At 40.4% G+C, this 15,710-nt stretch overlaps 1 protein-coding gene across 14 annotated transcripts in view; it reads left to right on the top strand.

Annotated features, from left to right (window-relative positions):
- The window catches only part of RPS6KC1 (ribosomal protein S6 kinase C1), a 99,843-nt gene that overhangs the window by 45,227 nt on the left and 38,906 nt on the right, over positions 1–15,710 (top strand). For 13 of the 14 annotated variants that reach the window (XR_014227792.1, XR_014227794.1, XR_014227795.1 and 10 more), the window contains one exon: positions 4,540–4,632. The exons of the other annotated variant lie outside the window; for it this stretch is intronic. Coding sequence is in view for 4 of the 13 variants with exons in the window: in XM_082307942.1 (XP_082164068.1) it covers positions 4,540–4,632 (93 nt within the window). In the remaining 9 variants the exon portion in view is untranslated. The remainder of the gene's footprint in view (positions 1–4,539; positions 4,633–15,710) is intronic. 14 annotated transcript variants of the gene reach the window in all.

The following is a 15,710-nucleotide window of genomic DNA, read 5'->3' as shown; positions in this document are numbered from 1 at the left end:
CCTGCTGGCAAGTCTGAGTGGTGAAGAGTGGAGCACAAGAGGAGGTGTTTGGAGAACTCTTGGCATTGTTGAAGAAAGGTTATGGGTAGAGGGCTTAAGGATGGATAGAAGATTTCTTAAGGCTGAAGAGAAGCACAGGGAACTGACGCAACTGTATCTGACCATGAACTGGGAACTCACTTGACAGGGTCTTGTAAACATTGAGAAAAGCCTTGCTGTGACCTGTAGGAGTGGGAGATGTGGAGACAGCTTCTGGAGGTTGTGAACAGGCATGCAGACCTTCTGGAAAAACAGGCTGCAGCAAATGCTGTCCTTCTCTTCCTCCTCTGGCACAGCATGGCAGCCTCAAGGGCCTCCTCAACAGCAAATACTCAAGAATGCTGTGTGATGGCAGCAGCAGGCCATTTTGCAGATTCTCAAGCTGTATTTTCTCCTCTGCCCATTTATAAGTAGCAGCTCTGGGGAGGCACCTCAAAGCCTGAGCGGGAGCTGCAGCAACAGGCTTTGAATCGCACTGGATTGACCATCAGAAAGCTGCAGTCTTGCATAGCTGTCAGCGGTGAGGCCCAGCCCAGCTACACGTACAGGCTGTGGATCTGTTTTAACTTTGTTGGTATTTTTATAATGCATATTTTTTCACTCTTTGAAATTATTTCTGGTTCTGCTTATGCCCAATTTTTTATATTCAGAATTGTCTCTTTTTGCACTGTTATAAGAGCTGTTGTCTTTTAAAACGTCAATTATTTTTGATTTTCAAAGCAATTTAGTAACAAGAGTTACATGCAAGCCTGATGCCCAGTCTTTGCAGTTTTCATAGGATATCTTACTTCCTAAAATTCTCATTAAGTGCACATGAAAATTACATGAAGTGCAAAGAAAATACACTGCTGTAGTTCTGTGAGATGTATATTTAACATAAAATAAGAAATTCAGTCTCAGGGCTTCCAAGATCACCTTCTGCATTCCTGTCTGCTTCTGGTTCCAGACATGTGTGACCCCAGATGTGGCCCAGCTTCAGGGAAGATGCAGTCCCAAATTGGTGATCACTAGGGACCTTCTGAAGCACACCATAGCTCTGTCCGCGTTCGGATGCGTGCAGAGATGCAACCTTGTTTTCCCGTGGTGCAGAGTGAGGAAGGGGCCAGGATGTTCTGCCAGGCCAGGAGAGCTGGAAGCTCTTTCACACCTGTGGTGTGGAGCCTCACACCCCAGGCCAGCAGTATCTGCTTCAAAACAAGGCATCTCCTTGCTGCAGATGAGAGTCTGGCCATGCTACAGCAGGCTGGTTACTGAAGTCATCAGACACAGACCCCCGAATGGTGAGGGGAGATCACATTTTGATGTGCAGCTCTGCACTGCTGTTTGTGAAAGTGGTGTGTTTGGTGGTGGTTTTTTTTGGTGGTTTTTTTTTTTTTTTTTTTTTTTTTTTTTTTAAATCCTGAGGTTCTGTGGTGACTGCTGTCAAAGGTGGCAGCATCAGCAGTAGAATCATTTCCCATCAAATGGTGTTTGTGTCACCAGGCTGGGGATAGTGCTCTTGCCTTAAATGAGGTTAACGAGATAGGCTCTTCCTCTTGCTTGGCTGGTAGTGTACCTTTCTTTCTCCCCCTGCTCTTAAAACTGCTGGCAGTGATACCAAAGCTGAGGCAAGAATTATTGCCATATTTCATTGTATAGCTTGCAAAACTGGAGCCTTCCAAAGGCAAATGGTGGCCACAAGTTGCTGGGTCTTTGCAGAGGCCAGCAGCACAATAAGCATCATCCTTTTCTGCTTAAAATTAGCATATGCTAGCCAAAAGATGATGGTGGGAAAGGAACTGGTGACACTGATCCCAAGTCAGATAACTCCAGCTGTGCAGCTCAGTGTAGTTTGGAAATAGTTTCAAAACATAGGGCCTAGCCACAGGAGACAAGGTCCTGGGATACCTGAGCAGCATGCTGAGCATTTGGACAGGCTGTTAAAGGTCTTCTGCAGGCAGAGGTAGCCTGCCACTTTCGTTAGAATATAAATGCGTTATTTCTAAAGGCAAATGAAGCCTTAGAGTTTTTGTTACTCACTCTCCTTCCTGTTTTTTTTTTTTTTTTGTTACTCTATTTTTGATGACAGCGCAGTTTTTTAGTTATTTTTCTTATCATTGGCTGGATGCTGAGCTTGGATTTTTACTCTATTCAGAGGAGCAGGCGGCTTCGTAGAGTGCTTAATTGCTGTAGTTCTGGGAATTGGGTATTTAGAGTTTGCTTCCGGCTTGCTTCACAACAGAATGTGATGCCTCCTCATCACTGGGCACCACTATTAGACTTTGCAACAGTGAAACCAAAGTACTGTAAAGAGCAAAAAATAACCCGAAACTGATAAAAACAGAGAAGCTCCTCGGAGCTGTGGAGATGTGGATGTGATTGTTAATCGTTTTAAGGTAAGAAGTGACTGTAGAATGCGTATATGGAAAACAATGTGTGTACACAGTATTACTGACTGTGCCACCATCAGTGATATTTTAAAGAAGGACCCAAAAATATGTACTGTTTTTTTTGGGCTGTTCAGACATGATGGGTGCAGACATCCGATTCTGTACCATTATTAGACCACTATTAACTTCTGTAGAGATGTATGAACTTAATTCATGGTTGAACTGCTATGCATAAGAGAAAATTTTGAAAGCTTGATTATGGAGGAGTGGTTATAAAATGGAATAGCATGCAGATAGGAGTGGAAATCTTTTACAGCAGTCTAGAGATTTTTGAAATATTCTCTTTCATTAAATGTATTCCTTAGAATGCTTTTGAAATCTTGTAATGAATAAACTCCATGTTAGCACAACTCTTCGTTTCAAAGCAAATATTTCGTTATTGCAGAAAAATTGCACACTCTTAAAATACAACCCAATAAAAGAACTCCCTTGACCTTCCAACAGCTCTCTAGAATGTGGAACCTAAATTAGGTTTGGAGAAAGAAAACTTCATGTAGAGTTTTTTTTCTTCTTCATACTAAAACCTTTAGTGATTTGTAGAATCTGGACTGTTTTCTCTTAACTGCTGTTGGCACTCTTCCTCAGCGGTGTTTACATGACAAAATAATTATAAGACCCAGATAGATAAATGAAGATAAATAATAAACTCTTTTTGACATAGAGCCCAGTAGGTGAACAAAAAAGAAAAGCACACTTTTCTCCATGCTTTTTGAACATGTGTTTTTGAACCTTTCTGTTTAATTTTGCAGGCAATGCTAAAATGTTGATTTTGGGGAAAGAATTTGGAAGGAGAGAAGGTGGTTGACTGGCAACATGAAGGGAAGCCAGTTTTGGGGAGGGCTTCAGTGAGGTGCTCTGGACTTTGAGGATAGCACAGTAAAGATGTTGGAGGGGAAACACTAGGGAGGAAGCAAATGGAATTATCTAGTTCAGGATCTCCAGTTTTTCTGGGAGTTTCTGATCATAAGAGAAAATGTCTTAATTTTTTCTGATACTTAAACATTTCATCCCCAGCATAATTGCTTACCAGCAGTTTTCCTTTGTGACATTTGTTAAATATTGCCTCAGGATTCTGAAAAATTAGATAAACAGCTTTTGCCTCTTAAAAGCCTGAAAATCAAGGAGTTTCACCTTCTTTTACCTTTGAGCAATAGACGTGTACTTGGGGAGGCCACGTTATGCTTAAAAAGAGTTTGGCATTCAACAACTCTGCAAATGAAGTTACCTTATTTGTGAGGAAGAGATCCAGGTCTGTGGTTCTACTAGAAGCTGCGTGTTGAATTTTTGGAGGAGGATCTAATGAATCCTCTCAGTTGGCAACTAGAAACTTCTGAAAATGTTTGTTAACATGCCAGAGGTGTATGTGATGCTTAAGAGGTTGATCTTTGTCCCAGAAGACTTCCAGTTGAAACACTGTTCCCTCCTTTGACATGCAAGCTTTGAGTTTGCCCTGAGAAACTAGAAAACATAGCACGGACAAAAATCTATGCATATTAACTACTTGAATAGTTAGCACCTGCCAGTTCTCTTGCTATGGTTTTAATTTCTAGATTAACGGTACGTGGCTCGCGACCTTTTTCTAAGGCAGTTTTAGGAGCTGCTTCTGTTGTGCACCTTGTTATTAAAAGGATTTCATAAAGCTCACCAGAGAACCCTGTTTATAATTCTGTATTTTATGTTCTTCAGACTTAAAAAGCCTCTAATTTGCTTTCTCCTCCTCGGTGATCTCTGAATTATTTTGTATCCAGAATACCTGTAAGGCTTTGATTGATTATTGTGATGGGCTAAGAATTGAGTAATTGATTGCCAGGTTCCATTAAGCATAGAAAGTATAAAAATTCATTATTTTTTCTTTTTAAAATTTTTGTTTTCAATGTTATCTCCATTTTTATTTACTTGCAAGTTGTTTCCCCCCCTCCCACTAAGGACAAACAGAAAACTTCTCCTTTCATCTTCACTCTCTCTGATTTATGATAAATTTAGTTTCCTTCGGCCTGGCATTTGCTTCAGCAGGCAGTCTTCCTTCAAGTACCACCCTGATTGATGTATAATCTTTGATATCTTCCATTAGCCTCCAGGATCACTAAGTTCAAGGCCCTCTTGGAACCTAAGGAGCCCTGCCGAGGAACTGAAGGCCTTCAGAGTCCTTGGGGTGATTGACAAGGTAATTCTTCAGTGTCTCTTCAAGAGTTCAGTCATAAATCGACTGCATGCTGACATTTTGTCTTTGAAGCTGTGGATCTTAAGGATATGAAACAAAAGAGGAAAATGACTCAAATGCATCTGCACTTTAAAATAACAAAAGTAGAAGAAAAAAGGCTTTTATCTAAGCAATTCATGTAAGGTCATGCAAAATATATTTGAGCTAAAGGATAAGGTACATGTTTGGTGGCATTCAATAGGATGAGGCCTGTTTTTCAAAAATGAAGTCATGGTTACAATGCTGGGGTAAGGACGAGTTGATGTGTTTTCAGTTGAATAATCTGATGGATACTTGAAATACAGAAGGGCAGAAATTCCTACTTTTGAAATGTCACTTGAAATGGGGGCTGGGGACACACATGGCTGTGCTCCTTCCCTGAGAATTTGGAATTGAAATCCCCTACCAAGACAGAGATTCAGCAATGAAGCCAAGCTTATTTTTGACTCATGTAAATAATGTCTTCCAAAATCCCAGAGTAATACTCCTCTGTAAACAGTAAAGGAGCATACAGGTTTTTTGCAAGCCTAATTAAGAGACCAGAAGAATTGCTGCATTGTTTTGATAATGCTGATTAGTTATCACCTTACCAAATACGTTTAAGATGATGTATTTTTCAGCACTGTGCGGTGGCTAATGCAGACTGTAAAGGCTCATTTCCTTTTTGCCGTGCCAATTCCCTTGTGCCTTTTGATAGTTCCTTATGCAGTCCCTGGTTTGTGCATGATGTACTGATGCATGGTCAATTTATGCATTTGTAGCATGCATCAGAAAACCTGTAGCTGGTCTCTTAAGGTCTGTATTTCTCAGTTTCTTTTTCTTGTTGGACTGAACCTAGCTTTGGAGACTGATTTTTGTTTTTCTTTGCCTGTTTTGTTGTAATTATGTGCATAAGTTGATAACTTCTCTTCAGAGGGCTATATGCATTCGGTATTATGGTTGTTTTAATAGCACACAAGGTTTTCTCAGCTCTGACTTCATAGTCATTGTATCTTCTTTCCTCAGTTGCAAGTACAGAATTTAGCCTGTGTTCCACTCTCTATACGTATCAGAGAGACAGGTTGGAAAGAGCACCTATCTGTTGGATTAGTAAGCGCTAACTAAATTAGTAGCCACTAAATGGATGCAGTAGGCATGGACTTTGTGAATTAGTCTGACAATGAGAGGCTGCGGAAGTGTTGGAAATGAACCAAGAAAGACCTTTTCGGTATCTTTGTTCTTGTATAAGAATAATGAATAGCTACTGGAGAGGATGCTTGATCAGAATGAAGCTTTTGGAGTCCTTGGTGTTATCAGATCTCCTAGATCTCTCTGAGCACAGCTCTAGTAAGTGTCCCAGGTGCGAGCTGAACGTGTCCAGATCTTTGAGGCAGAGTTGGGAAGAATCAGGGTTCTGGTGACGACAAAAGTACAAGATCTTAGTGTTGGAGATGTGTGCGAGGAGTAACAGGCCTGTGTATGCAGCTGGTACCCTCATGGTTAAACAATATCATAGGGGTCAGAGTTAATGTTTAATTATTGTATGAAGAAGGGAGCACTATTCTTTCAGGTGTCTTTGTACTCTGTGTATCTGCTTCCAGATCCTCCTTACTACAAACTTAATCTTATTCTGAGTATGCTGTCTTTTTTCATATATTTTTAAGTGTTCATAAAGTTGTGAGGCAAATGAAAAGCTGCTTTAAGCCCAAATGTTCAGAGCATGTTTTATTTGGTTTTATAATGCATCCACAAAATGCATGTGGATATGAAACAAAAGTGTGCAGATGTATCTGTGTGCTGGAGACGATGCCCCTGCCTTTGGTTTAAAGCATCATCTCAATTCCTTCCTCACCATCACTGTTCTCTGCCTCCTCTGCTTGCATATGCCCTGAAGCTCACATCATAGAGAAATCCAAATAGATGTGTAAGTATCCTCACTGGAGCCACGCAGATGACATAGCATGTTTGTTCTTGAAAACGGATTCTGATTTTCAGGGCCAGCGTTGAAGATGCCATGCTTTTGGGCACAAGTCTCTATCTGATTCAGCATCACGCAGAGTTTTACCTGAAAATACTCTTCTCCTATACTAACCCTGAGGTAGCTGATTTGGTTTCAGTAGAAAATGGGCGTGTGGATAGTAATGAGCCACTCTCATTTTTACTCCTGTCTTGCCTAATCCTGTGTAAAAAAAAAAAAAACCAAACCCAAACCTCTTTAAAAAACAGTTAAAAACTAAACTGAAACTAAAACTGTTTAAACACACCGACTTAAAAATGGTGGTGATTGGTTTGCAGACTTGTTCTCCCACTGCTGCTTGAAGCCCAGAGTGGTGTCTGCCTGCTACAGTGCTGCCTCGAGAAAACCAGCTGTTAACCTGCACTCCATCAAATGCTGAAAGGTTCAGTGCCTTCCCTTAGAGTAATGTCAGTCTTTGTTCTTCTTTTGAAGCCTCTTGAAGTGTTTTGAATGGGCTTCATTTTCACAGACAAAATGCTTGTTGCTACCTGGAACTCTGGGTTTTTCAAACTATTTTAGGCTAGGCAGAATGATTAGACATTGAATTTTATCCTAGTTTATTCCCAGTGTGCCATCTTTCCCTCTCTGTCTGCCTTTCCACCTTCCTTGTCACCTGAATAATTTTTGCTGTGTTGACCCTTTTCTGCTGAATCTGAGAGAGTTAGAGATCTTAGCATTATTAAACTCCTTAAAATATTGTGAAAATTCACAGAAGAATGACCATATCTGTGCCTCACCTCCCATCCTTCTGCTTCTGCTCTCATGCAAAGGCTGTGGTATAAATCCGACTATTTTAATAGACCCGAGAGGACCTACACTTTGCTTGAGGAAGCCAGGTTTCTTGAATTATGCTGCTGCTGCGTTTGCTCACTTCATGGTGTCAAAGGTAAACTGGGTGGTGTTTGCAGGTATTTTGTGTGTTTATTATGGGAAGAGTCTACCTGTGAGTAGGTTTCTGAAAACAGAGATTTAATCTAATTATAAAGGTGGCTTTTGTGCTGCAAATGTTGTGGACTCTGAGGTGCTGCTGATTGGGCAGCAAAGCTCGTGTTAGTGTTACCAGAGGTACCGCACTGAAAACAGGCTAATGTCTAAACATTTTAGCTACTGTTGTCACCAACCAAGAATGAACAATTATTTTATCAGTTCATGTACCTTAAAGTAGAAAACTTCTTTTTGGAATAACAAAGATTTTTGCTTTCAAAATTTGCCTAATTAAAAATCAAGGTTGCAGATTCTGTGCTGAGTTTCTGCCCTAGGCAAATCTTTCCTTTGAAGCTACAACTGGCCCCTAAAGAAACGACTTTGTTATGGTGCTGCTGGATACCTCCGCAATGCTGTTTCAAACCCAATTTCTTATTCTTTAGAACCCTCTGTTATTTAGATTCATTCAATTTAAAGATTCATCTTGAAAGCAGAGTGCATTAAGTAATAACTATGCCTCTGTAACCAATGACTGTCTTTTATGTCGTTTCTATCCCCTCCCCTGGTCCCCCATCAAGCCACATTGTCTGCATTGGCACCAGTGTGACTGTGATCAGTTCTTCCGCAGACGTCTGTACGTTTGAGCTTGTTGTTCAATACGCTGTTTGTTAGGCTTTATTATACAATCTGAAACCTTATAAAATAAAATACTCTCATCAGGGCCTTGCTGAAATTATTTTGGGAGTTTCGGAAGAGGATTCTAGAAGTAGATAACTTCTTTTCTGACGAACTGGAAGCAATTCTGTTAATCTTGAGTATAGGTTATTTTTTGTGGTTGTCATGCAGTCGTGAGAAGTCTTAACTCTGATGGTAGTACATTTCAATGAATTGACCTTAGAAATATGCCAAAGAACCTAATCAGTATTATTAATTATTTAGAAAGTATGATTACTACTTGTCTACTTGATGAGTGAAAGTGCCAAAAAGTAGAAGCGTATAGAGTGTATGTAGAGTTCGCATGCATAGTCTGCAGACCCATAGTTGAATTCAAACGGGTTATGGTTAGTTTTAATGGAATTTAATCAGAGGATAAGAGAAATGGGCTCTTTTTATGGCAGTGTGTGTGCTGTGCATGAATAACAGGACATAGTTACCTATGTCCTGTTAGTGTTAGAAACTTAAATATTGGGTGTTTTATTTTGAGGTGAGGTTAAAGACTGTTGCAGTTGTGAAATTGAGTTGACTGTAGCAGATGTTTTCTCTCACCTGGTTCTCAGGTGCACACTGCCAAGTGTCTTTAGATCATCTTGTGGATTTGAATGAGTAGCTCTGTGTACGTAAGAGGTGTGGGGAAAAGGGAGCTGTAATAAACAGCACGACTGAGTGCAGACATTCATTCTTGTTTCATTATGATGCTTAGAAAGAGAAACTGGCTGAAAACATGTTATAATGAATTCAACTGACTAGCAAGTTTTCCTCATCCAAACATGGCATAATGGAAAATAGCAGTGGCAAAAATGGTTAAAAGTCTGAAACTGAGTAATAACAGTAACTATTAATACAAGTAAAGAAACTTTTAAGAGCCTGCTTTATGTTTTGATAACCCTTTAGCTTCTTAGGTGACTTGCCAAGTCCTATAATATCAAATCAACTACAGTGTCGTCATCAAAACTGGTTTCTTGGCTCACCACCTTCCTTTCCCTGCTGCTGTGGGATTATTCATAAGCTACAGTCAGGTTTCAAGACTCAAGTAACAAAGCTTGCTCAACTTTAAAACTCAGTCTCTCTCCCAGCTAGAAAGAGTCCTGTCCCTTCTTCCCTGCCCTCAAACACCTGCCACTTGTTTTTCTGAAGTCTTTCCATTTATAGCAGTCTGAACATTTCTGAGTGTTTTGTTGTTATAACCCTTAGTCTCTCTCTAGCTTATTTCTTGTTTGTCTTGCTAAAATGTCTTTTGACTTTAGTGAATGTTTTGTTTCATCTGACATAGAACCGTCCTAAGATTGGGTAAAGTAACGCAGATTTTGCCCTTCCCTTTATAAAAAAGAAATCAAATTATTGAATATTCCAGTGCAGGCTGTACTATATGTATCTTCTGGCCTCCAGAAAGAAATAATTTATAGAGATATTTTCTTTTAAACCAAAATCATTTAAGTTTGTCTTCGGAACTATTACTAAGTTGCTTAGTACATAATTGGTGCCAGGCAATTACTGTGTGACGCTGAGTGGCATTTCATATTGTAAACTGTATTCTCTAGTAAATGCTGCCAGATATATTTTCTAGGTTAATATTTCACCATTTGTCATTTATTGGCCAGTTTTTAGTTTGCTCTAAGAAAGCGGACTTTCCTCTCTATTACCAACCAACTGAAAGTGTTTAAAAGTTCGAATTTGAATATATGATGCTTTCTTAGCATTTGCATTATTTAAAGCTGCACCGTTTGTCTTTTAAGTACACTATTATTGCAAGTCATAGAATATATGAGCTGTAAGTTCCTTAGAATAATGGTCTGAAAGGAGGAATAATTGCAAACTGAAGATAATTCATATTGCACAGGTACAAGGATAAGCAATAATCTCATTTTTCATACATATTAGCCAAATGTAATCTCTTTTTATAACGACAGAGGGAGACGAGCAAGAGTCCGGGTGGTGTAATCTGAAAAGTGACAAGAATAAATCTGTGTTAAGTAGATCTTTTAATCCTGGTACGCTTGACAGCCGGCACAACTGAGGAGAGCGGGGGGAATTGCACGCCTGCTTCTGCCTCATCACCACAACCGTGCCCCGAGTGCGGCACCCAGCCGTGCGCCAGCCCCTGCTAGGGTTTTCTTGCAGTCCCAAGTACTCAAGCTAGGATCAGGTGACCAGCTTGTCTCATTCCTGGTTGTCTGTCACTACCTGTAACGGGATTTTCCAACTGGTGAGGTAAATGCAAGGAGAAAAATCCTAGGTGATCATCTGATACATCTTCGAGTTTGTAGGACTTTTGCTAGAGAATTTATCCTATGATAAGAGTGCCTTTGTTTAGGAGATAAGGACCAGAATTAGTAGGTGGCCCACTGTTGATGTTGCTACATGATGTGTTTTCAGTATAGAACGGCAATTTAATAACAAAATGGAGCTAGTTTTAAAGTAATCCCTTAGCTCTGGTGCGTCTTCAAAACCTCTCTGATATCTGGTACTGCAGTTAGAGATCCTATTACATTTTCTTTGATCAGGCACGAGCTATTTTTCAACCTGTGTTAGTGAACTTTAAGTTTTTAAGCCAGATTTTTGTAAGCAAATGCATTTTGAGGTGTTTATTTTGATCAATGTTAAAACCTGCTCAAGTAAATAAAAAGCACAGGTATGTTCTGTGCCACGTCTTGAAAGTGTGGTGTCCTGGTTTCAGGTGGGATAGAGTTAATTTTCTTCCTAGTAGCTGGTATAGTGCTGTGTTTTAGATTTAGGATGAGAATAATGTTGATAACACACTGAGGTTTTAGTTTTTGCTAGGTGGTGTTTATACTAAATCAAGGACTTTTCAGCTTCCCATGCTCTGCCAGGTGCACAAGAAGCTGGGAGGGGGCACAGCCAGGACAGCTGACCCAGACTGGCCAAAGGGCTGTTCCGTACCGTATGGCGTCATGCTCAATATATAGACTGGAAGGAGTTGGCTGGGGGGCAGCGATTGCTGCTCGGGGATGGGCTGTGCGTTGGTCGGTGGGTGGTGAGCAGTTACATCACTTGTTTTTCCTGGGTTTTGTTCCTCTCTCACTTTTTTGTTGTTTTTCTTTTCACTACAATTTGTTATTATTATAATTATTACTATTATTAGTATGTTTTATTTTGTTTTGGTTTATTTTATTTCAGTTATTAAACTATTCTTAATCTCAACCCATGAGTTTTCTTACTTTTGCCCTTCTGATTCTCTCCCCAATCCCACCGGGGCGGGAAGGGTGAGCGAGTGGCTGTGTGGTGCTTGGTTGCTGGCTGAGGTTAAAACATGACATGTGGAGACTGGGGGGAAAAAAAAAAAAAATAGTATTAGATGCTGGACCAGGGGGCAAGGGAGGGGAAAAAAAAACAGAAAAGAAAGGGGGACTGGGGAAGCAAATGTCTGCAGTGTGACAGAGGACTGCATTTATGCCAGCCGCAGGAGAGCAGTGCATTTAGAGCAGTCCTTAGTTCTTCCAGTGTTGTCCCCCATGACCTTGTTTGGGTGCTTGGTAGGGTGACTAATGGTTCTCCAGGTTCTTTTTTCCTGGTGACTTGCCTGTTGCCTGCCTCTGGGTTTGTGATTCCCCTTATGCTGACTTCTGCAGTATTCCTTCAGTCTCTTATCTCAGGGCTTTGATGCATATGTTCTGAAGGTGGCCACCGTGACTTTGGGTGGCAGCAGATGGTAAACCTTCAGGCTGCCACCGGCTATACTGGTGTTAAGTTGAAAACTTAACGTTTGATGAAGAATCAGTAGTGCATATGAAAGCGCTTTTACTGCAGAAATATCTTTTAATTAAAAAAAATTAGCATACTGAAACATTTGCTAATTTCTGTGCATTTAAAGGATCCTAAAATTAACTGTTTTCTTAAACCTAGACTATGGTTATTTACCAGGCAGGTTTTATTTTATTTTTCTCCAATTAATTGTACCTACTATATTGAATTGAATTTAATTTATTTTCCACTAAGCTGTTGGATACACTGTAAATCAAATCTAAGAAGCTAATTTTTTAAAGTAGCTGCTGTCGGCATCAGAATTAACCCTTGACTTAGGAAAAAAAAAATAAAAATCACAAGTAGAAAATCCTATTTGGCATCACGGAGGGGTATTGCTATCTGCCACTTTACTGAGATGCTGCCATGTAGCGCTGCTGTGTTCACTTGTTTTTTGGGTTGTGCCTGAGAGCTCAGGTGCTTGTACAAAATAGGGATGTCTGTGCTGCTGAAGACACTTACTTACATTATATATTTATTTGTGGCAATTGCTATTTGCCTGTCAGTGTTCTTGGCCATGTTGAGGTTGTCATCAACTCAGAAAAATAGGGAAAGAACAAGTAAGCAACGGTGCCGTAAAAGCCAGCATGATATGTAGACCTTGACTCTTGTTTGTACATTAGTATAACAAATAGGATTTTGCCTTGTCTCGTTTTGTGTCACAGTCTAGTTGCTCAGTGCCCGGGAATGCCCTGCTGTGCACTCTTCTCTCTCCCCTCTGAGATAGGATGCTGAACGTTACAGCCGACAGCTCACTGTTAGGAGGTATTAAATATTACAAGTTACGCAGTAGTCATCATCAGTGAAAACAGGTTCCATCAGCTTACGTGAGCTAGGAGCAGCCTAGTCTAATGCGAGCATCTCTGTGTGATCTGCACTGGAGAACAGTTACGCCATAGGGAATGCTATGTGGAATCCTGTTTTGTTCCATCATGCCATTAGGGTGGAGACTTGTCGCTTTGCATTTTAAAAAGAAAATCTTAGAAAAAGAATTAATGAAGCACTCCCTTTTGCAATGGGAGGGAAGTGTGAAGGAATGCAAACAGGAAAGACTTGCTGGGATAGCACTGCTGTCTAGAAATTGGCTGTAAAGCATGAGGTGAGGAGAATAAGCTGGCATTTGGGTCAGTGGCAGGCTTACTGTTATGCACTTCTGCAGCAGCATCCAAGAGCTGCTCACCTTTCTCTGCTCTGGATGTGTGATAAAAAGTCAAGCAAATATACTTGTGACCATCTCTTTCCTGGTCTTATCCCTTCCTGAAATGTCAGTTTTCTGATAGTGATTTATTCATCCATGTAATCCTTGAATTATTTGGGTGAATCTGGTTAAACCACTTTTTTTGTAATATGCATGCAGGCTGTCTCCCCTTGAAGCAGGTTTTTGGTTTGGTGGGCCCAGGTAAAGTCCGCAGTCTGCCAGGGCCAAATGGAGCATCACTAGGTGAATTTCTAAAGTTACTTTTATGGCTCTTCCTGGGCTTCTTGGGTCCCTTTTGAGGTAAACAGTCTTACAGAAAGGTCGGTACTGAATCAGCAAGGAAATAATTTTCCATGAAGTGAAGTGGAGCCATAGATGATCATCACTGGGGGAAGGTATGATGCTTGACGGGAAGGAAAAAGAAAGAAGCTGGTTAGTAAGACTGTTTAGTACATCTAGGTAGTTAACCTCAAAGGCACACAAATATTATTCGTTGTTATTACAGTTATAAAACTGTAGCTACTACTTTCATTTTGATGTTGTAATATAACAACAGATGAGGCTAGCCCTGAAGGGACCCCTTGTCTGCTTTATTCGCGTTAGTGGTAGTCATTGTATATGTCGTCTTATAGGGTGAGGGCTCAGTAATCTGTTCTGTTACACCATATGCTAATACAGTGCTGATAAGCAAGTGTGAAAAATGAAAGGGAGGAGTACATTAATTGTATTTGTGCAATAAGGTATGCTATCAAAGGTAATTATTTCATGACAGTTTTAGTTATAGCAGTTGTTTTATCATGGAATAAAAGATGGCTTTAGGAGCCTTTTATTGGAAAGACAATTGTATCAAATTAGTACCAAATTAGATTTTTGTCTTTATAAAGGTGAGCAAACCCATGAGCAGTTTTTAAATTGGTGTCTTCTACTCTACAAATGAACAAATCCTGTTTGAGGGTTAAAGAAGCTATTATTCCGTCCTTTATGCTGACAGCTTCATTACTGATTGGCCTACTGTTGGTATTAAAAAAATGTTTGGCTCCTTATGATCTTTGTGCATGCAACTATAATATTAATACAGACCACGGAACTGTTCATTAAGAAATGACTTTAAATGAGGTTGATGCTTGTAAATCTGGAGAGATACAGATGTTAAATGCTGCCATTCCTTTTCATATACAGCCGTATGGCTAATAATTTCCAAGTGGCTAAAGCTCTTGTTAGCAAGAGTGCTGGTGTGTTAAGAATGGCCCTATAAATAACTTTAAGAACTGAAGTTGAAGGTGCTTTTTTTTTAAAGACTATTGTTAACTAAACATTATTGCCAAACAGATGGAAAGCATTCACTAGCCTGATGTTTTTAGGTCTAATTATATTATCGCCAGTCCTGTACGGCTCAGTTGAAGAGGTGTATCCAGAGGCCAATTTATAATCATTTAGCCAACACCTGTTTGGGAGATATTGACAGTCAAAGGGCACATTTAAAAAAAAAACCCACATATGTTCTTGTATTTATTGCCTCAATGTGAACAGTGTCTAGTTACAAACAAACTTGGGAGAAGAAGAAGGAAAGTGACTGTAAACACATAGTTGTTTCCAAAGCATTTTTATCTTCTTTTGGCACCTCTTGTAAAGTGGCTTTTATTTTTCTCTTGTTCTTTTGGTTTTCTTTATTGTTTATTTGGGGGTTTTTTGTATGTTTGTTTTTTAATTTTAATTTTACACCTTTTGGTTAAGCAAGGATAACAAAACCAGTTTTACAGTTGTTATTTATTCAGCTGGTTTCCACTGTTTCTGGAAGCCCCAGGTAAGAGGCCTGAAAAGCTGTTCAACAAACTCAGTGGCCTGGGGACATTTGCCTTTCCTTACTGTGCCCTTGACATGGAAACTGTGTGTCATTCCTTTGGCAAAAAATCTCAGTAACACCAACTTCTGTTGATTTCCCACCACCCCCAGAAGATATAGAACAGCTGTTAAAGTTGGGTGCAACCCTAGTAAAAGAGGAGGTCTTTGAGATGGAGAGGTGTCTGTCACTTCATTTCTTTTGGTGAAACTTGGTGAGAGAGAAATGATGAGAAAAAGCTCCAATTCTCCACCTCTTGCTTGAGACGCACGGGGGTGCAATGGGGAGAGACGGAGGGCAGTGTTTTGAATGCAGCCATCCCAAAGAGCAAAGGTTGCTTTGCTGCAGCCGCTGCTTGGGGGAAGCCAGCACAACCCTGCCCTGAGACCTCCCCTCCTGGCCCGGCCGCCTGGACCTTTTGCACGTCTCCACCTCACCTCGCTGTGGGCACTGCCTGGGACGGCTGTTTCCGCAGTTCCCTTGGCGTGGGGAAAGTCAGCATGTCAACCTGGTAGACTTCACCCTTTCAGAGATAGCAGGGCATGACTGCATCGCTGTCCCACACAGCAGGGAGGTGTCACCTGATGAACCCAACACCATGTTAC

Source organism: Platalea leucorodia (genome assembly GCF_965183815.1).
Source record: "Platalea leucorodia genome assembly, chromosome: 3".
Lineage (NCBI taxonomy): Eukaryota > Metazoa > Chordata > Aves > Pelecaniformes > Threskiornithidae > Platalea > Platalea leucorodia.
This window is presented reverse-complemented; position numbering and strand designations above follow the sequence as displayed.